Raw genomic sequence first — 14,994 nt, forward strand, 5'->3', positions numbered from 1 at the left:
AGTGCCGTTTTTTCCAAAGGCTTTACCTCATATTGGATAACTCCTGCCAATTCTGAAAAAATAAATGTTACTCGATGTGAAAATATCAAGGGATCTGGGTTTTGTTGTCACACTTGTTTTTCAACAGGTCAGAAGATGTTCTAGGCATAAGCTTGACGCTACGAAGAGGGCCTGGAAATAAATTGCAGCAAGTTGGAGAGGACAGGAGCAATTCATGTCCAGATCTGTACCAATACCAGATCTTGGAGAGTACTTAGCCTTCAGCTGCTGATAAGCTTATCTGGCTGGGGGTTCTACATACCTACGCCTTATCCATTCATGTGCCCAAAACTAAATGAAGCTCTGGAGGCCTTATTTTCTGTACTGATCTAAGAACTTTGCTGATTTATGATATCATGTACAGGAAAATTTTATGCAATATAAACAAATCAAATTAGTTACATGTCTAATGAGTTATTTTTACTTTAAGAAAATAAATTCGCATGACGCTGTAACTCCTTTAGAAAACCTAAGACACATATCTCATAACTTGCTCTTTATTTTTGTTTAACTTTTCTGATGGGTAAGAAGGAGATAAAAATTCTTATCAGTTGTAATTTGGTTGCTAGCAACAGAAACTGCCCTTTGCTAACATAAGCAAAATAAATATTTTGAAAGGATATATGGAGTAGTACAAAAAACTAGAGAAAAAGAAAACTTCAGGAAATACCACACCAAAAATTATGAGAGATACAGAGACAAAGAGTGGGAGAGAGGGAGGAAGTGACGGATTAATTAGACAAGGTGAGTCACAACATTGTCTATGGAAGGGTATAGGGCCTTGATTGTGGTCCTTTATCCCAGGGAAGAACATATTCATATATAAATGGAGTATGACTGGATGCTGGGCGAGCAAATATAAGTGATTTTTTTACTACCAAGGCATTCCTGAAGTACTTGTAAGCGTTAAATGACTCCCTGATTATCACACGCAGATGGATTGCTCAATACAGTTTCTGCTTGAGGACTTGACTAAATATTGTCTACCTGCACTCAATACTCATTTCTACTCTCTTCTGTGTTCTTTCCTGTGTTACAATACTTCCCATACTTGGGAAGGCTAAAAAGAACATTTCCCAAACTCCGTTGACACCAAGGTTCTGAAATTGATTTATGTTCCATTGGGGAGTTGCAATTGTATGATACGTTATTTGAAAGACAGCAAAGGGGTGTGAAGAGGAACAAAGATATTTTAAGTATTCATTTATTTTCCTGCAGTGGTAGGAATCCCAGGTCCTAGCAGGCATCAGTTTTTTCCAGTGGCCAAAATGCAGTTTGTACTGCCTCGCCACCAACCTTATAGGGGCAGCTGAGACATGAGCCAAATTTCCTGCAACCCCCTAGTTTCTAGACCATATCTGTTGAGGCCCGACCCTGAGCATACCAACAGATATCAACCTCCATTCTATTGGCCCTTGCAATTATTTTGTGGGCACCTAATTCTTTGTACTAAAGCCCTTTCTTATAGAGATTGCACCCTGAACGATACAGGTATCAAAAAACTCCTTCAAAACTATCAGTATAAACTTTGAGGTTTATTACACATTCTTCCAGAGCAATGACATTGATCACCAATATTTTGTCTCCTTTTCTTGCACAGATGGCAGAGTTTTGTTGAGTTGCTGAGCAGGGCTTCCTCTGATTTGTCTTCTGATTTGCCTATAGGTAAGTTCAGTAACATTGTTCCTCGAGGGACCTCCTATTGCCCAGAACTATTGTTGATGCTAATGTTTAGCTCCAGCTGTTTGCTTTTGGGGTTTGATCTTGCTGCCAGAAATGTCAATGGCCCACCAGTACAGAAAAAAAGTAAGAGTGGGAATTACCTTAATGATTGTTTTTATAGGCTAGTTGAACCATAAGCTGCATGACTCTGCAGTTTTTATTATATCATGAAGCATGCTCTAGTGATAGCCCCTTACAGTGAATGCAGCACACTTACAGAATTTGGTGTTATTTATTGGAATGTTAGTCACATAGTCCCTTAGATCTAGGAATCCCATAGCTGGGTACCTATCTGACTGATCACTTACAAAAAAAACTCTCCAAGATATATGTGTGTGTGTTTACTGCAGCATTTTTTAATGTTTTAATAAATAAAAACAATATAAAAATCCTTTAGGGACCATTTACTTGACTGATAAAAATATGCAGCTGTAATAACATGGCTGGAAGATACAGGAAGATTTCTAAGACATATTATTAAGTGAAATTATAAGGATTAATTGGGGGAAAATATTTAGCAATTGGCAAGTTTTAAATATGATAGGTGAAAAAATATGCATTGATATGAATCTGCTGTTGCAGTTTCTCTGTTTACTATTATCCATCAACTGTTCACTGATTACCTTTGGATCAAAATGGAAGGTACTGAGAGTTTGGGGAAGGGGGGAACAGTATATCAGTTTTTATTCCAGCAGAAAAACAGAAAGCTTACTAGGTATGTCAAACAGAGAGAGGTTACCACTGGAAGTTGGGGGATTGGTTATATGAATACTGGGAGACTGAGAGCACAGAGAAGTGGGTGAATATATTCATTTCCTTAGGGCTCTTGTAACAAGTTACCACAAACTGGATGGCTTAAAATAATAGGAATCTATTCTCTCATTGTTCCAGAAGTCTGAAATTAATCGTGTCGGCTGTGACCTGTTTCCTCTGAAGGCTCTAAGAGTCCTTCCTTGCCTCCTCCAGGTCTGGATGGCCCCAAGGCATTCCTAAGCTTGTGTCTGCCTAACTGCGAACCCTGCCTCTGTCTACACGTGGCTTTCTTCCCTCTGTGTTTCATTGCTCTCTCTGTTTCTAAATTCCTTTATTTTCTTATAAAGACACCACTCTTCATTGGATTTAAGACCCACTCTAGTTTTCAACTACATATTTGAGACCAAACCTGGAGCTGGAACATTCCTACCACACCACAGCACTGGGATGGGGAAGGATTGGTCCACACAAAGCAGGATACAGTTGCTATCACTGTCAGAGGGTAATGAAAGGATTAATACCAGAGAAGGAACAAATGCTGGGAAATAAATAAATAAATGAACAAACTCCAGTAACGTGCATGGCCCATGAGACCCTTTAATTCTGTGAATACTTGACCCACTTCACTTCCCTGCTCTCTTCTCAGCTATTGCTTAAATGCACTAAATGCGCTCTCTTCAAGATCTTTGCCCTTGCCATGGCTTTTTTCTGGAATGTTCTTCACCCAGACATTTTCATGGCTTTCTTCCTTGTTTCCTTCACTCATGGCTTTATTTATACTGTATGTCACTTCAAAGAGGCCTTTGGCAAATTCCCTATCTAAAATAGCAACTGTCATTACTTTCTAAACCCATAATTGGCTTTAGTTGTATTTATAGCATTTATCACTACTTGAGATTATTTTATGTATCTATTTGTTTGCCCCCACCACTGGAATGCACACTCCATGAGAAGATTATGTCTTGTTTGTTGTTCTATCATAATGCCTAGAACAGTGTCTAGCATATAGTATGCACTTAAATGTATGTTGAATGAATAAATGATTTAGAATCTCAGACCTATGTTTACTTCAGTGGTTCTCAAAGTGTGCGCCAGGGTGCACTGGTGCACCCTAGAAGATTTTCAGGTGCGCCCTATGTTATTCCAGAGAAATAAGTGCCTGTTGGGGACCAAAAAAAAAACCAACAGGGTTTTTGGAGTTTAGATTTTTGGGGGACAGAGGTGTGGGGAATTGGCTGTAAACTGCTGTCTGCCCAACCCCCCACCTCACTTGCCTGATTAGGTTGCAAAAGGCTGTTAAGCTGTGGTGCTGGATTGTTTACACTACCCCCCATGTTCCCCAGAAAGACTGGAGGCAAGTTTCTTCTAACCTTTGTTTGATGTAAAGTTAAGATGATATGTATGGTGAGGATTTTCTGCACACAACACAATTAAGAGTAAAAAGAGAGGAATTCTTCAATGTATTGAAGAGAAAATGAGTGTTTGCCTCTCAAATATATGCCCAAACATTGAAATCACTAGGACATATCAGGCTCATGTTTCTCATAAACACAAGAATGAAAAAAATTAACACATTTGTGCCAGGACCTGCCAAATTTACTAAATCTTACTAAGAATGTATCTATATATAAGTATATATATAAAAAGATAACTTTTTTGTTGTTTTTTTATTTTTTAACTCCTCTTTTTTACGAATTCTAAAAAGCATAACTCAAAAATTGTAACATAGCCTGACCAGGCAGTGGCACAGTGAATAGAGCGTCAAACTGGGATGCAGAGGACCCAGGTTCGAGACCATGAGGTCACCAGCTTGAGCGCGGGCTCATCTGGTTTGAGCAAAAGTTCACCAGCTTGGACCCAAGGTCGCTGGCTCGAGCAAGGGGTTACTTGGTCTGCTAAGGGCCCACAGTCAAGGCACATATGAGAAAGCAATCAATGAACAACTAAGGTGTCGCAATAAAAAACTGATGATTGATGCTTCTCATCTCTTTCCGTTCCTGTCTGTCTGTCCCTATCTAACCTTCTCTCTGACTCTCCCTCTGTCCCTATAAAAAAAGTAACATAAAATGTTTTTTAATGACAGAATAAATTTAATTTTGTCATATTTATTTTGTTTAATTACCATAAAAGCACGCTTGGATTTTATAATTTTTCTTAATACAGTGTGTCCGTAAAGTCATGGTGCACTTTTGACTGGTCACAGGAAAGCAACAAAAGATGATAGAAATGTGAAATCTGCACCAAATAAAAGGAAAACCCTCCCAGTTTCTGTAGGATGATGTGGCAGCATGTGCGCATGTGCAGATGATGACGTAACACCATGTATACAGTGAGCAGCCCACAGCCATGCCAGTCGAGATGTGGACGGTACAGAGGAAAGTTCAGTGTGTTCTGCAGCTTGCTAAATTCGAATCCGTGGCCAAAGTGCAATGTGAATATTGACGCGTTATAACAAAGCGCCACCACATAGGAATAACATTACGCCGTGGGATAAGCAGTTGAAGGAAACCGGCAGTTTGGTGGAGAAACCCCGTTCTGGTAGGCCATCAGTCAGCGACGAGTTTGTAGTGACTATATGGGATAGCTACCTAAGGAGCCCTAAAAAATCTGTGCGTGAGCCCACATTGAACTGCACTGAATAGGTATGAAACTGGGAGAGTTTTCCTTTTATTTGGTGCAGATTTTACATTTCTATCTTCTTTTGTTGCTTTCCTGTGACCAGTCAAAAGTGCACCATGACTTTACAGACACACTGTATTTGACTTATTATAACATATTTCTCAGAAATTTGTATATAGTGCGCCTACAATTATTTGTAGGATTTTAAATGTTCTCCGACTTCAAAAGTATGTAAAGCACTGGTCTACTCTGCTATCATAAGCAGGTAACTGAAACTTTCATCGTCTCAGTTTTCTCATCTGTCAAATGGAGATAATTCCTACCTTACAGGGTTATTCTTTAGAAAAAAAACCATGCAGGTAATTTCTGGCATATATTAGATATTTGAAATAGATTAGTTTCCCTTTCACAAAAACTTCATTCAATAGGTCCAATGAGGTCAGAAGCCATTATTTAAATCAGTTGTTATCTACCCTGACTTCACTTTAAAATTACCTAGAGGATGCTTTAGAAGTCCTGAGCTGTTTTGTCACCCCTAGAGATTCTGCTTTAATTGGTCTGCAGAGAAGCCTAGGCATTGGTCATTTTTAAAGCTCCCCAGGTCTGAGCACATGAGCAGCCAGGACTGAAGATCACTGATTTCGAGTTGTTAGTGGTAGGCGGCAGGAGGGAAGAAGGGGAGCACTGGCTGTGTAACTATCAGAATCCATTGAAAGCCCAGAAAAACCTGGCGCTTCAGAAACCTGGAAATCTCTAGAAGCCAGCGTGGCTTATTTCCTCCAATGCAAGTCTTCGACTGGCAGACTAAACAGATGGTTATTATTTATCCTTCCTGCTGTGTTAGAAAGAAAAGAAAATGGCTCCACCTTGGGGTTTCTCAAACAATTTTTCCGCTTGCAGATTATTACCTTTTTATATGCTTATAGGCATTAGGAGGGAGACCGGAAGCTTAAAGGAGACCAGGCAGGCTACTAGCCTATATTTGCTCCTAACAGAACTTTCACAGAAGTGCAGCGAGTGAAGAGAAACTGAATGAGGACAGAGTCTAGATTCCAGATCTTCTACTAAAAGGGATGATGCATATGAACAGTGCCCATAAAAATGCCAGGCACATCATAGTTAAGGTCAAGTCCTAGGGAACCTAGATTTGCTTAAGGATATAAAATTATAACACAACAACAAATAATAAATCCTGTATTGAGCAGCTTTCCCTGTGTTAAGGTCATTTTTTTTAAATCCCCACAACACGCAAATTGCTAATAGCATTCCCTTTTCACAAATAACAGAGTTAAAATCCGAAAACTTGTTAAGGGAAGAAGCAGAATTAGCATTCAGGTCTGACACCAGCATTCATCTTTTGCCCTTATTCTATATACTGTTCCTGGATTCCCTTCAACTCTCCAACTCTACGATTCAGAGCAACTGGAACCTTTTTTTCACTTACAGGAAACAGAGCACTTTCTTTCACGTTCTGGGTGAAGTAAGCAGGGGCCATTGCTAGGTGATAATGGGTTCCCATGACAATTTAAGTTTTCAACAGATTAAATTAGACCTGCCTGGAAGTGGCTTCCCTAACTGGTTGTCATCATGATCCTCATTAGCATCTATTAAGTTTTACTCTGTATAGCATCTGGGTTAGGTGTAAGAGGATAAAGAAATACAGAGAAAATTCCTTCTCTTCTGGGGCCTGAAAAGGAATTGGAGAAACACAGAACTATGTATTTAGTAAGGCACATGGTTATTCATGTAGTCAACAAGCATGCATTGAATCTTTATTCTAACCCTGGGCACTGGGGCTTCAGAGATTAAGACATCTCATTGTTTTCTCCATCAAGAAATTGAGGGGGAAGATTCATAAGGATTTGCAGGTAGAGTGTTAAAAGTCTAACAAAAGGCTTTTTAATCAGATAAGATGAATTTATTTATATAAACATCCTCACATATGTAACTCTATTAGTTAACATTTATTAAGCACTTGCTGTGCTCCCAGTATTTGCTTTACATTTTCTAGTTCGTTTAATCCTCACAATAACCTATAGGTGGCATTTATCCCCATTTCACAGAAGTGGAAACTGAGACACAAAGAGGACAATTCACTTGCCCAAGGTCAGGCAGCCAATACAGAAAGTAGTCAGGACTCCAATCCAAGGCATCTGGCTTCAGAGCCTCTACTCTCCACCACTATGGTACACTGCTGCCCTCTACCTTTCGTTTAAAACGTATTGATTGAACCATTTTTATTGAAAATAGTGAAACCCAACTTAGAAGCAATATGTATTTCTTAATGGCATATTTGAATCATGCGTGAAATATTGACGCTGAAGCACCCAGAAATCTGTGCCATGTGGTCATCACACAGATTTGTTAAACAAATGAGTCACCAGTCTGATGTAAGGTATGGAGTGATGAATGAGTGATACCCACAATAAGCCTTGGAGGATTTAGCAGAAGGTCTTCATGTCTTTTTCCTGCATCCTAAAGAAATTTCTTCTATTCATGAAGACAACCACCCAAGCAAGTTGTACCTGGACTATAGAATCCCTGGGTTAAGGATGCTGTTCACTCCCCTTCCTGCACAGGACTCTGACCATTGAAAGGAGCAAAAAAAAAGGAGAAGATGAAAGTTTTTATTACCTGAATCTTAAGGCACACACCTATGTGGAGAGAGGGGCAGAAGTGCCTGCTTCTCTGTTAAGTGACAGGACCACAGAAAGAGGCCCCTTCCCACTCCCCAGACTGTAAAAGCCCTCCTGATTCAGGGCGGTTGTTCTACAGGCTATTGTCTGTGCTTATCTAGAACTCTCTGCTCCATGTCCACCACAGCACCACCTTTGCCTGGAAACTCCCACTCATCCTTCAGGTCCCCAGTTTACATGTCACTTCCTCCAAGAAGCCTCCTTTGATTCTCTACCATTCCCACACATTTAAATAAGTTTAAATATTTTTACATTTTCCTTTGTTGTGTTTAGAATAGTTTGTAATTAAGTGATCATTACAAGCAATTATTTAGCATCTGCCTCTCCTTTGAATGCTCCATCAGGTCAAGAATCAGACCTTTCTTACCCCCTGGTGTATCCTCACCTCCTAACATGGTGCCAGCCATGTAGCAGAATCTCGACATCTTCTTTGCCTGGAGGTATGTGTGTATGCCTTGAAATGAAGAGACTAAAGTAAACCCTTCCACTTTTTTTTTTCTTGTCCAGGAAAGAAAAGAAAGGAAACCTCTGCCACTTCAGTGCAGGCTGAAGTTCCTGTGATGTCTCAAGGCCAAAATGAACATATGGTATGCACCTGGTCTACAGAGCTTGGGGAAGGGCTTCACCAACCCTTCACCTTCTAGTCTCGGAGGCTGGGCGGAGCCCTGGTGGGGCCCTCGCTTCCAGGTGTTTTATTTCCACCCAATGCCTTGATGTCAGACTGACTTTGACTTTGGGAAGGGAAGCAGAAGAACTTCTGGAGTGTGGGTTGGTCCCTGTCCCAGCCGGTATGCATACAGAGACCTCATTACTACTTGGTGACAGGCTTGCCATCTGCCCCAGGACACTGAACTTGTAGCACGTGTACAGGTGTCCTTCCAAAGCCTGTGACCAATCCACCCACTGCCATCAAAACACAGGGTCGTTAGGAGACCTATTTTAACAACTTCAATACAGCTTCCAGAAACTGAGGGAGACCTTTTCACCAGACATCACATTTTAAAATATAATGGGTTCTTTCTTTGCTTAAAAAAAAAAATCTGGCAAGCAGTTAAAATCTGTTTTAATATTCCCAGCACTTTGCCAGGGGAAGATGCAGACAGAATTGAAAACCAGCCTGAGTTTTTTCTGTTGTTGTTGTTTTTTAAATGCCCAGATTAGAACATAATTCATCTCAAAATGACGGAAGGCCTCTTCATGCAGTTCACACTTTAAAATATTTTAGAAAAATAGTATCCATTTTGGCAAGCCACTTGCCATGCAAGAAACAACAGCAAATGCTTTTCTCCTTGAGTGTTAAGTCTGTTATGAATAAGAATAAAAAAATATATACTTTGCTCTTTTATGTTGCCTCATGTTGGAGGCTCTTGCTGCGTTTCTGCAATAATTGGTTCTTCTCATGATCCTGTCTAAACAGCATTTATTGTCCCACTTTTCAGAAAGGGAAAGTGAAGCAGAGGTTTAGCAAAGCAACTTTTCTATTGCCCCAGGAGAAAATCATCCATTTAGCCACTTATCCAGTCAGTGAACATGGCTTGAGGACCAACTATGAGCAAGCACTAACCAGACCTTGAAGACACGTGAATGACTATGTCACAGGCTCAGTCGCCAGATCCCTGGTACAGGGGAGAGGTACTCTAATGACTATTACAGTAGCCTGTAGTAAGTGCTGTGTTGGGTAAAGGAGCTTTAAAGAATTGCCCCTTGCTCATAATGAAGGCAGAAAATATATTATTCTGGAAAGCTATAATTTCTATATGGCCAAGTTATGAACTGAGAATTGTGCCTTCTACACACAAAACTGTGTTGTTTGAATTTTTAAAACCAAATACGTGTTGCTTTTACAATAAAGAAATGCCCATCATTGCCTCCTCAAAAAAAAAAAAAAAAAAAAAAAAAAAAAAAAAAAAGAATTGCCCCTTGCCCAGCCTGGGGCTGCCAGGAAAGGCTTCCCACAAGAAGTGAAATATGGTTTGGGTCTTGCAATATAAGGAGGAGGAGCCTAACCAATCAACGCATAGATGGCAAGAAGGAACACACACCATGTATAAGGCATAAAACAGCCTCTTTTTTTTTTTCTGGTTTCATGTGGCTGGAGAAAATCATGTATAAGTAGGACTGAAAGGAAATAAGCAGAACTTGTATGGTCTTATGTGCCAAGCAAAGAATTTGGACTTCACTGGAATGCAATGGGACCAAAACAGTATAAGGTGTGTCAGTGAGCGAGTGAGTTAGCTTAACCCTTTGAGTAAGACAAATGTTCATTTACGGACATGAGATAATAAAAATTTTTATTTTAAAAATGTGTAAGGCAACATTATAAAAAGGCAAATATTGATATATGTTCTTCTTGTTTCCATAAATTGGTTATTAAACAAACATAATTTTAAGTTAGTAAAATTATAAAATTATAAAAACTGGAACTGGAACTAATTTCATTTTTTGAAAAAAAAACAACTCACTCTCAGGGGTCAGCGAGCATAAAAAACACTCACTACTCAAAGGGTTAATTTAGGTCCATACAAATATCCCCTTGCCTGGTCTTGATTGGGCAAACAGAACCTTGAACTATCATGAAGAAATAGAGTTATTAAAAATCGGGTTTTTGCATCCAAGGATCTCTTTGAAGTCTCTAAATATCCACTGAACTATATGCAAATATGCACTTACCAAGGTAGATAATATAAAGCTTCCTTCAAATTTTTGAAGTAGCCCAAAGCTCTAACAAGTGTAAGTCTCACTAATCTATTTCCTTTATGAATTTTTTGGCTTTTCCCAAAATCAATTTTATCAAAGTGAAATTTTTTTATATTAATCTCTTAAAATGTACTGGTTGCTGGTCATCCATACAGGTACAACTTCACATAGCATTCTGTTATTTCAAATAAAATGATTCTATACACATGTTTGTTAACAAATTCAAAACTTGGCTTCTCATTGCTGAAATTCTTTAGAGGTACAGGATTTTCATAGTTATATGTGAGAAGTTTAAGACAAAAGTACAAAATCAGAAAAAACTGAGGAATTTAAAAGATGGAGCAAGCACTGATGGTATACAAAAGTTAGAGGCATAATTCTATGGTGAATTAGTTAAGATTATTTGGGTTGCAGCTAAGAGAACCAACTCTACCAACACAATTTATTGGAAAGATAGAGAAGCATCTTATGCTACCTAATGATAGAAATGTTAACAGTGAACTAAAATCAGGTACGTACTTGAATTGCATCATTACTTCCTATATTGGCCCTGACTGGTTGGCTCAGCGGTGGAGTGTCAGCCCAGCATGTGGAAGTCCTGCGTCCAGTTCCCAGTCTGGGCACACAGAAGAAGCAATCATCTGCTTCTATCTATCTATCTATCTATCTATCTATCTATCTATCATCTATCTATCTATCTATCTATCTATCTATCTATCTATCTATCTATCTATCTTTTCTCTCTTCCCCTCCTGCAGCCATAGTTTGAGCAAACTTGGCCCTGGGCACTGAGGATGGCTCCATGGCCTCTACCTCAGGTGCTAAAATAGCTTGGTTGCTGAGCAACAGAGCTGTGGCCCAACTGGGAAGAGTATCATCTGTAGGGGCTTCCTGGGTGGATCCCAGTCAGGATGCATGTGGGAGTCTGTCTCTGCCTCCCCGCCTCTCACTTAATAATAAAAGAATAAAACAGAATAATTTCCTATATCCATTCTCTTCTCTGCTGTCAGCTTCATATCTCTCTTCTCTCTCTGATATATATATATATATATATATATATATATATATATATATATATATATATATATATATCAGACTAGCTTTTTCTCATTTCCCATACACAGTGAAAACCTGATAGAGTACCTACTTCTCACACAGAATGTTCTCTGTTTGTCAATCTCTCTGTCTTTCACAAATACTTTCTAATTCACTAGGAAGTGTTTATTGACCCATTTTGCATTAGATGCCCAGTCCTGTACTTAGACACATATCAGTTTAGAGAGAGCAGCAGTTTCTGGAAAAGTGGTGTTGGGCAAATCAAACCAAACCATAGATACCCACTTTCTCTACATGTTGACATAATGTCATATATGACCCTGCTGGGACTTGGTAGTCTATTTATTAAAAAAATATCTCTATTTTGTACTGAACATGGGATTATGACATCAAGATGAGCTAGACATAACCTTACACCATTGTTCTAGTTCTGTGTCTATCATTCACTATATGATCTTAGTAAGTCACTTCCACTCTCTGGGCCTCAGCTCCCTTTGTTAGATGAATAGGACAGACAGACCTACAGGTGATTATGGTCTGTTATAATGAGCCCGCTAGACTAAGGTAATATCACTATTGTTTCAATTACTCTTTGTCAGAAAACTCATATTCATTACCCAGAGTTTTTCCCCATCAAGAAGTCAGAAGTGTTTCCTGATGCCCATACCCTGGGGAATACCACAAACATGAAACTGAGTAGAACATCATGAGAAGTCTCAGCTAGTTACAAAAACTTTGCTTTATGAAATGCAAACTGAATAAAAGCCATAATTCTACCCTTTCCCTTTAAAAAAAAAAAGCACTCAATATAGTAGTTTATATCCAACAGGACTTGGCAGATACGGTCCTATGGCACCGAGGATTGAAACTTGTCCTCCTAGCCTTACAAAACCAGAACTTGCAATAAATCTTACTAGTCGTATGGCCTCATCTTTGGCCAAAAGACTGGAGGAGCTCTGGGTGGTGAATGTGTTGCCAGTGAGATGCTTGTGTTGTTTTGGTAGAAATCTCCAGAAGAGGTGCAGCAGCCAAAAAACCTTCCTGCCGAGTCTGCAACTCCCAGAGATCCCCTGAGCTCTTTGACGATCACGCCGCTCTCACAGCCTTATGTGAGCCCAGCGATGAAGAACAAGTCTGAAGACTGTGAGACATGGACTGACAGGTTTAGGAAACTAGAGAATGCCCTCTATCTGTGTGATCTGAGTAATACAGGTGAAGTGTGGGAAGCTTACAGCTGATAGACCTTTCTCGTCATGTTCTAGTCTGAAAGTGAACACATTTTCTTTCACTTATTAACAAGTACAATTTGTATATGGACCATGTGCCTGGCACTGTGCTGAGCACAGTCAAGAAATACAAAGATGAATAGACATGAATGAATCACCCACCAGGTGGAGATCTTCCACTGGGTGGCTTACAGTTTCTTTCTGTCTCTGATCCTTCTTCTATTTTACTACCTGAGTCTAACCCGCAATCCAGTCTCATTCCCGTAACTGAAATACTTCCGTGTGCCTGCTAACAGGCTGAACTCCAAACTTCTTAGCAAGGCAAAATCTGGTCTCTGTCCACCTGAAGAGTCTCTTCTCCTTTAATTGTTCTTTTATCAAAATATATTACTCAGTTATAAGGAATAACTTGCCTTCCTCAGACTTGTCTTGCTTTCTCCTCAGGCTTGCCTTTTTAATCTCTACACCCTCAATCTGAGCCGTTTCCCTCTTTTCTACCTACCCTACCCCTTGACAACTCCTTAGCTTGTTTGTCCACCTGGCTAACTAATCCCTAAATATATTATGTTAGAAGTCAAGCTCTATTTCTCTGAGACCTGCCTCATTTCTCCAGTCAGTTCTAGGCAAACAGTAACCGGGCCTCTCGGAGTTCTTTAACATTCTTTATCATACTTGATTTTTTTAAATCTAAGGGCTTACTACTAAGTCACCAGTAGATTACATTTCTTTTTTATACCCAGCACCTTGCACAATTCTGTTTAACATATTTTTGAAGCAGTACATAAATGAATAAATGAATGTACATAAATAATTAAATCCAAGATGGAAGGTGGTAAATACCACAAGAGTGTGCTATGTGGGCACTCAGAGAAAGGAGAATTCCTTCCTCATAAGATGGTCAGAAAATGGACCGTAATGTGAAATGAATCATTGAAGATAAAATGCAGTTTTTATATGAAGGAATGAAATAGAGGGCTCTTTCTGGCAGAGGTTCAGGTTTGCCAAGCAAAGTGTTATGTCTAAAGCTCGATGCAAGGAGTTTGGTTTGGATAGAATATAGAGGTTATTCAGAAGAATATTAATTGAAGTGCCACTGTAATTTAAAAATAAAAATAAATAATTTAAAAATAAAATAAAACAATAAAATTTTAAAGCAGAATATTAAGTGATAAATGTGGAGACATGGGATGCCATTATATCTCAGAAGCCCTTAGATGCTGGACCAGGGAATCTGGACTTACTTCAAAGACAGTGAGTAGCACTGAGATTTTCTAAGCAGGGGTGTGGAAGATAAAGTTGTATTTCAGAAAGATCCTTGATGGCTGTGAATGAAGAAAGGAGAAAATGAAAGCAGGAAAGGAGAAAGGAGGCCACTGCAATGTCCTAGTGGGAGAGGATAAGTGTCGGAACTCAGAGACTTGGGGAATGGAAGGGAGGGAACATACACAGAGACACATGGACGAAAACTGTTGAATCGAATCACATACTATGGTTCCTGAGGAGTTACTGTATTATATGTGGAATCTTTAAAAAATGGAGAGTAGAATTGTGATTGCTAAAGGAAATGGGGAGAAGTTGGTAAGACGGTACAAAGTTGCAATTTTAAGATAGAAAAGCTGCAAGGACCTAATGTGCAGTCTGATGACCAGTTAACAAAACTGTGTCGTAGGCTTGAAAATTGGCAAGAAAGTAGAGCTTAATGCTCTCACCATAACAATTACAACAACAACAAAATGGCAATTCTGTGTAGTGAAGGATGTTTTAACTAACCTTACTGTGGTAAACATTTACCACAATATACACACACGTATCCAATCATCACATGTACAGCTTAAACTCACACACTGTTATATTTCAATAAAACTGAAAGTAATTTTTTCAAAGAGAAAGAATACACATTAGTCCTCTCTAGAAGTAATTATACAACAATAGCAATGCTTGTCTTTTTGTTTTCTCTGTGTGTTTTTGTTTTGGTTTCATTTTGTTTAGAATTTCCACAGTAAATTAAATATAGACCACATGAAGTCTAACTATCCTATAATACCCAAGGATTTTAAATAATTATACACAATGAGAGGGAAAAAATTAAAATTTCAAATGAAAATTTATTTAGTTGAATTAGAAAATCATTTGTTAAACCACTTTTATGAGCCCAGCATTGTGCTAGAGGCGGGACCAGGCGGGAA

At 39.0% G+C, this 14,994-nt stretch overlaps 1 protein-coding gene across 1 annotated transcript in view; it reads left to right on the forward strand.

The window, feature by feature from the left end:
* Nucleotides 1-14,994, forward strand: part of C3H1orf87 (chromosome 3 C1orf87 homolog) — an 82,295-nt gene that overhangs the window by 62,398 nt on the left and 4,903 nt on the right. Inside the window, 3 exon segments of the mRNA XM_066264989.1 lie at nt 1,640-1,704; nt 8,337-8,416; nt 12,587-12,794. Of these exon segments, the coding sequence (XP_066121086.1) occupies nt 1,640-1,704; nt 8,337-8,416; nt 12,587-12,794 (353 nt within the window).

The sequence above is a fragment of the Saccopteryx bilineata genome, chromosome 3 (assembly GCF_036850765.1).
Source record: "Saccopteryx bilineata isolate mSacBil1 chromosome 3, mSacBil1_pri_phased_curated, whole genome shotgun sequence".
In the NCBI taxonomy this organism is placed as follows: Eukaryota; Metazoa; Chordata; class Mammalia; order Chiroptera; family Emballonuridae; genus Saccopteryx; species Saccopteryx bilineata.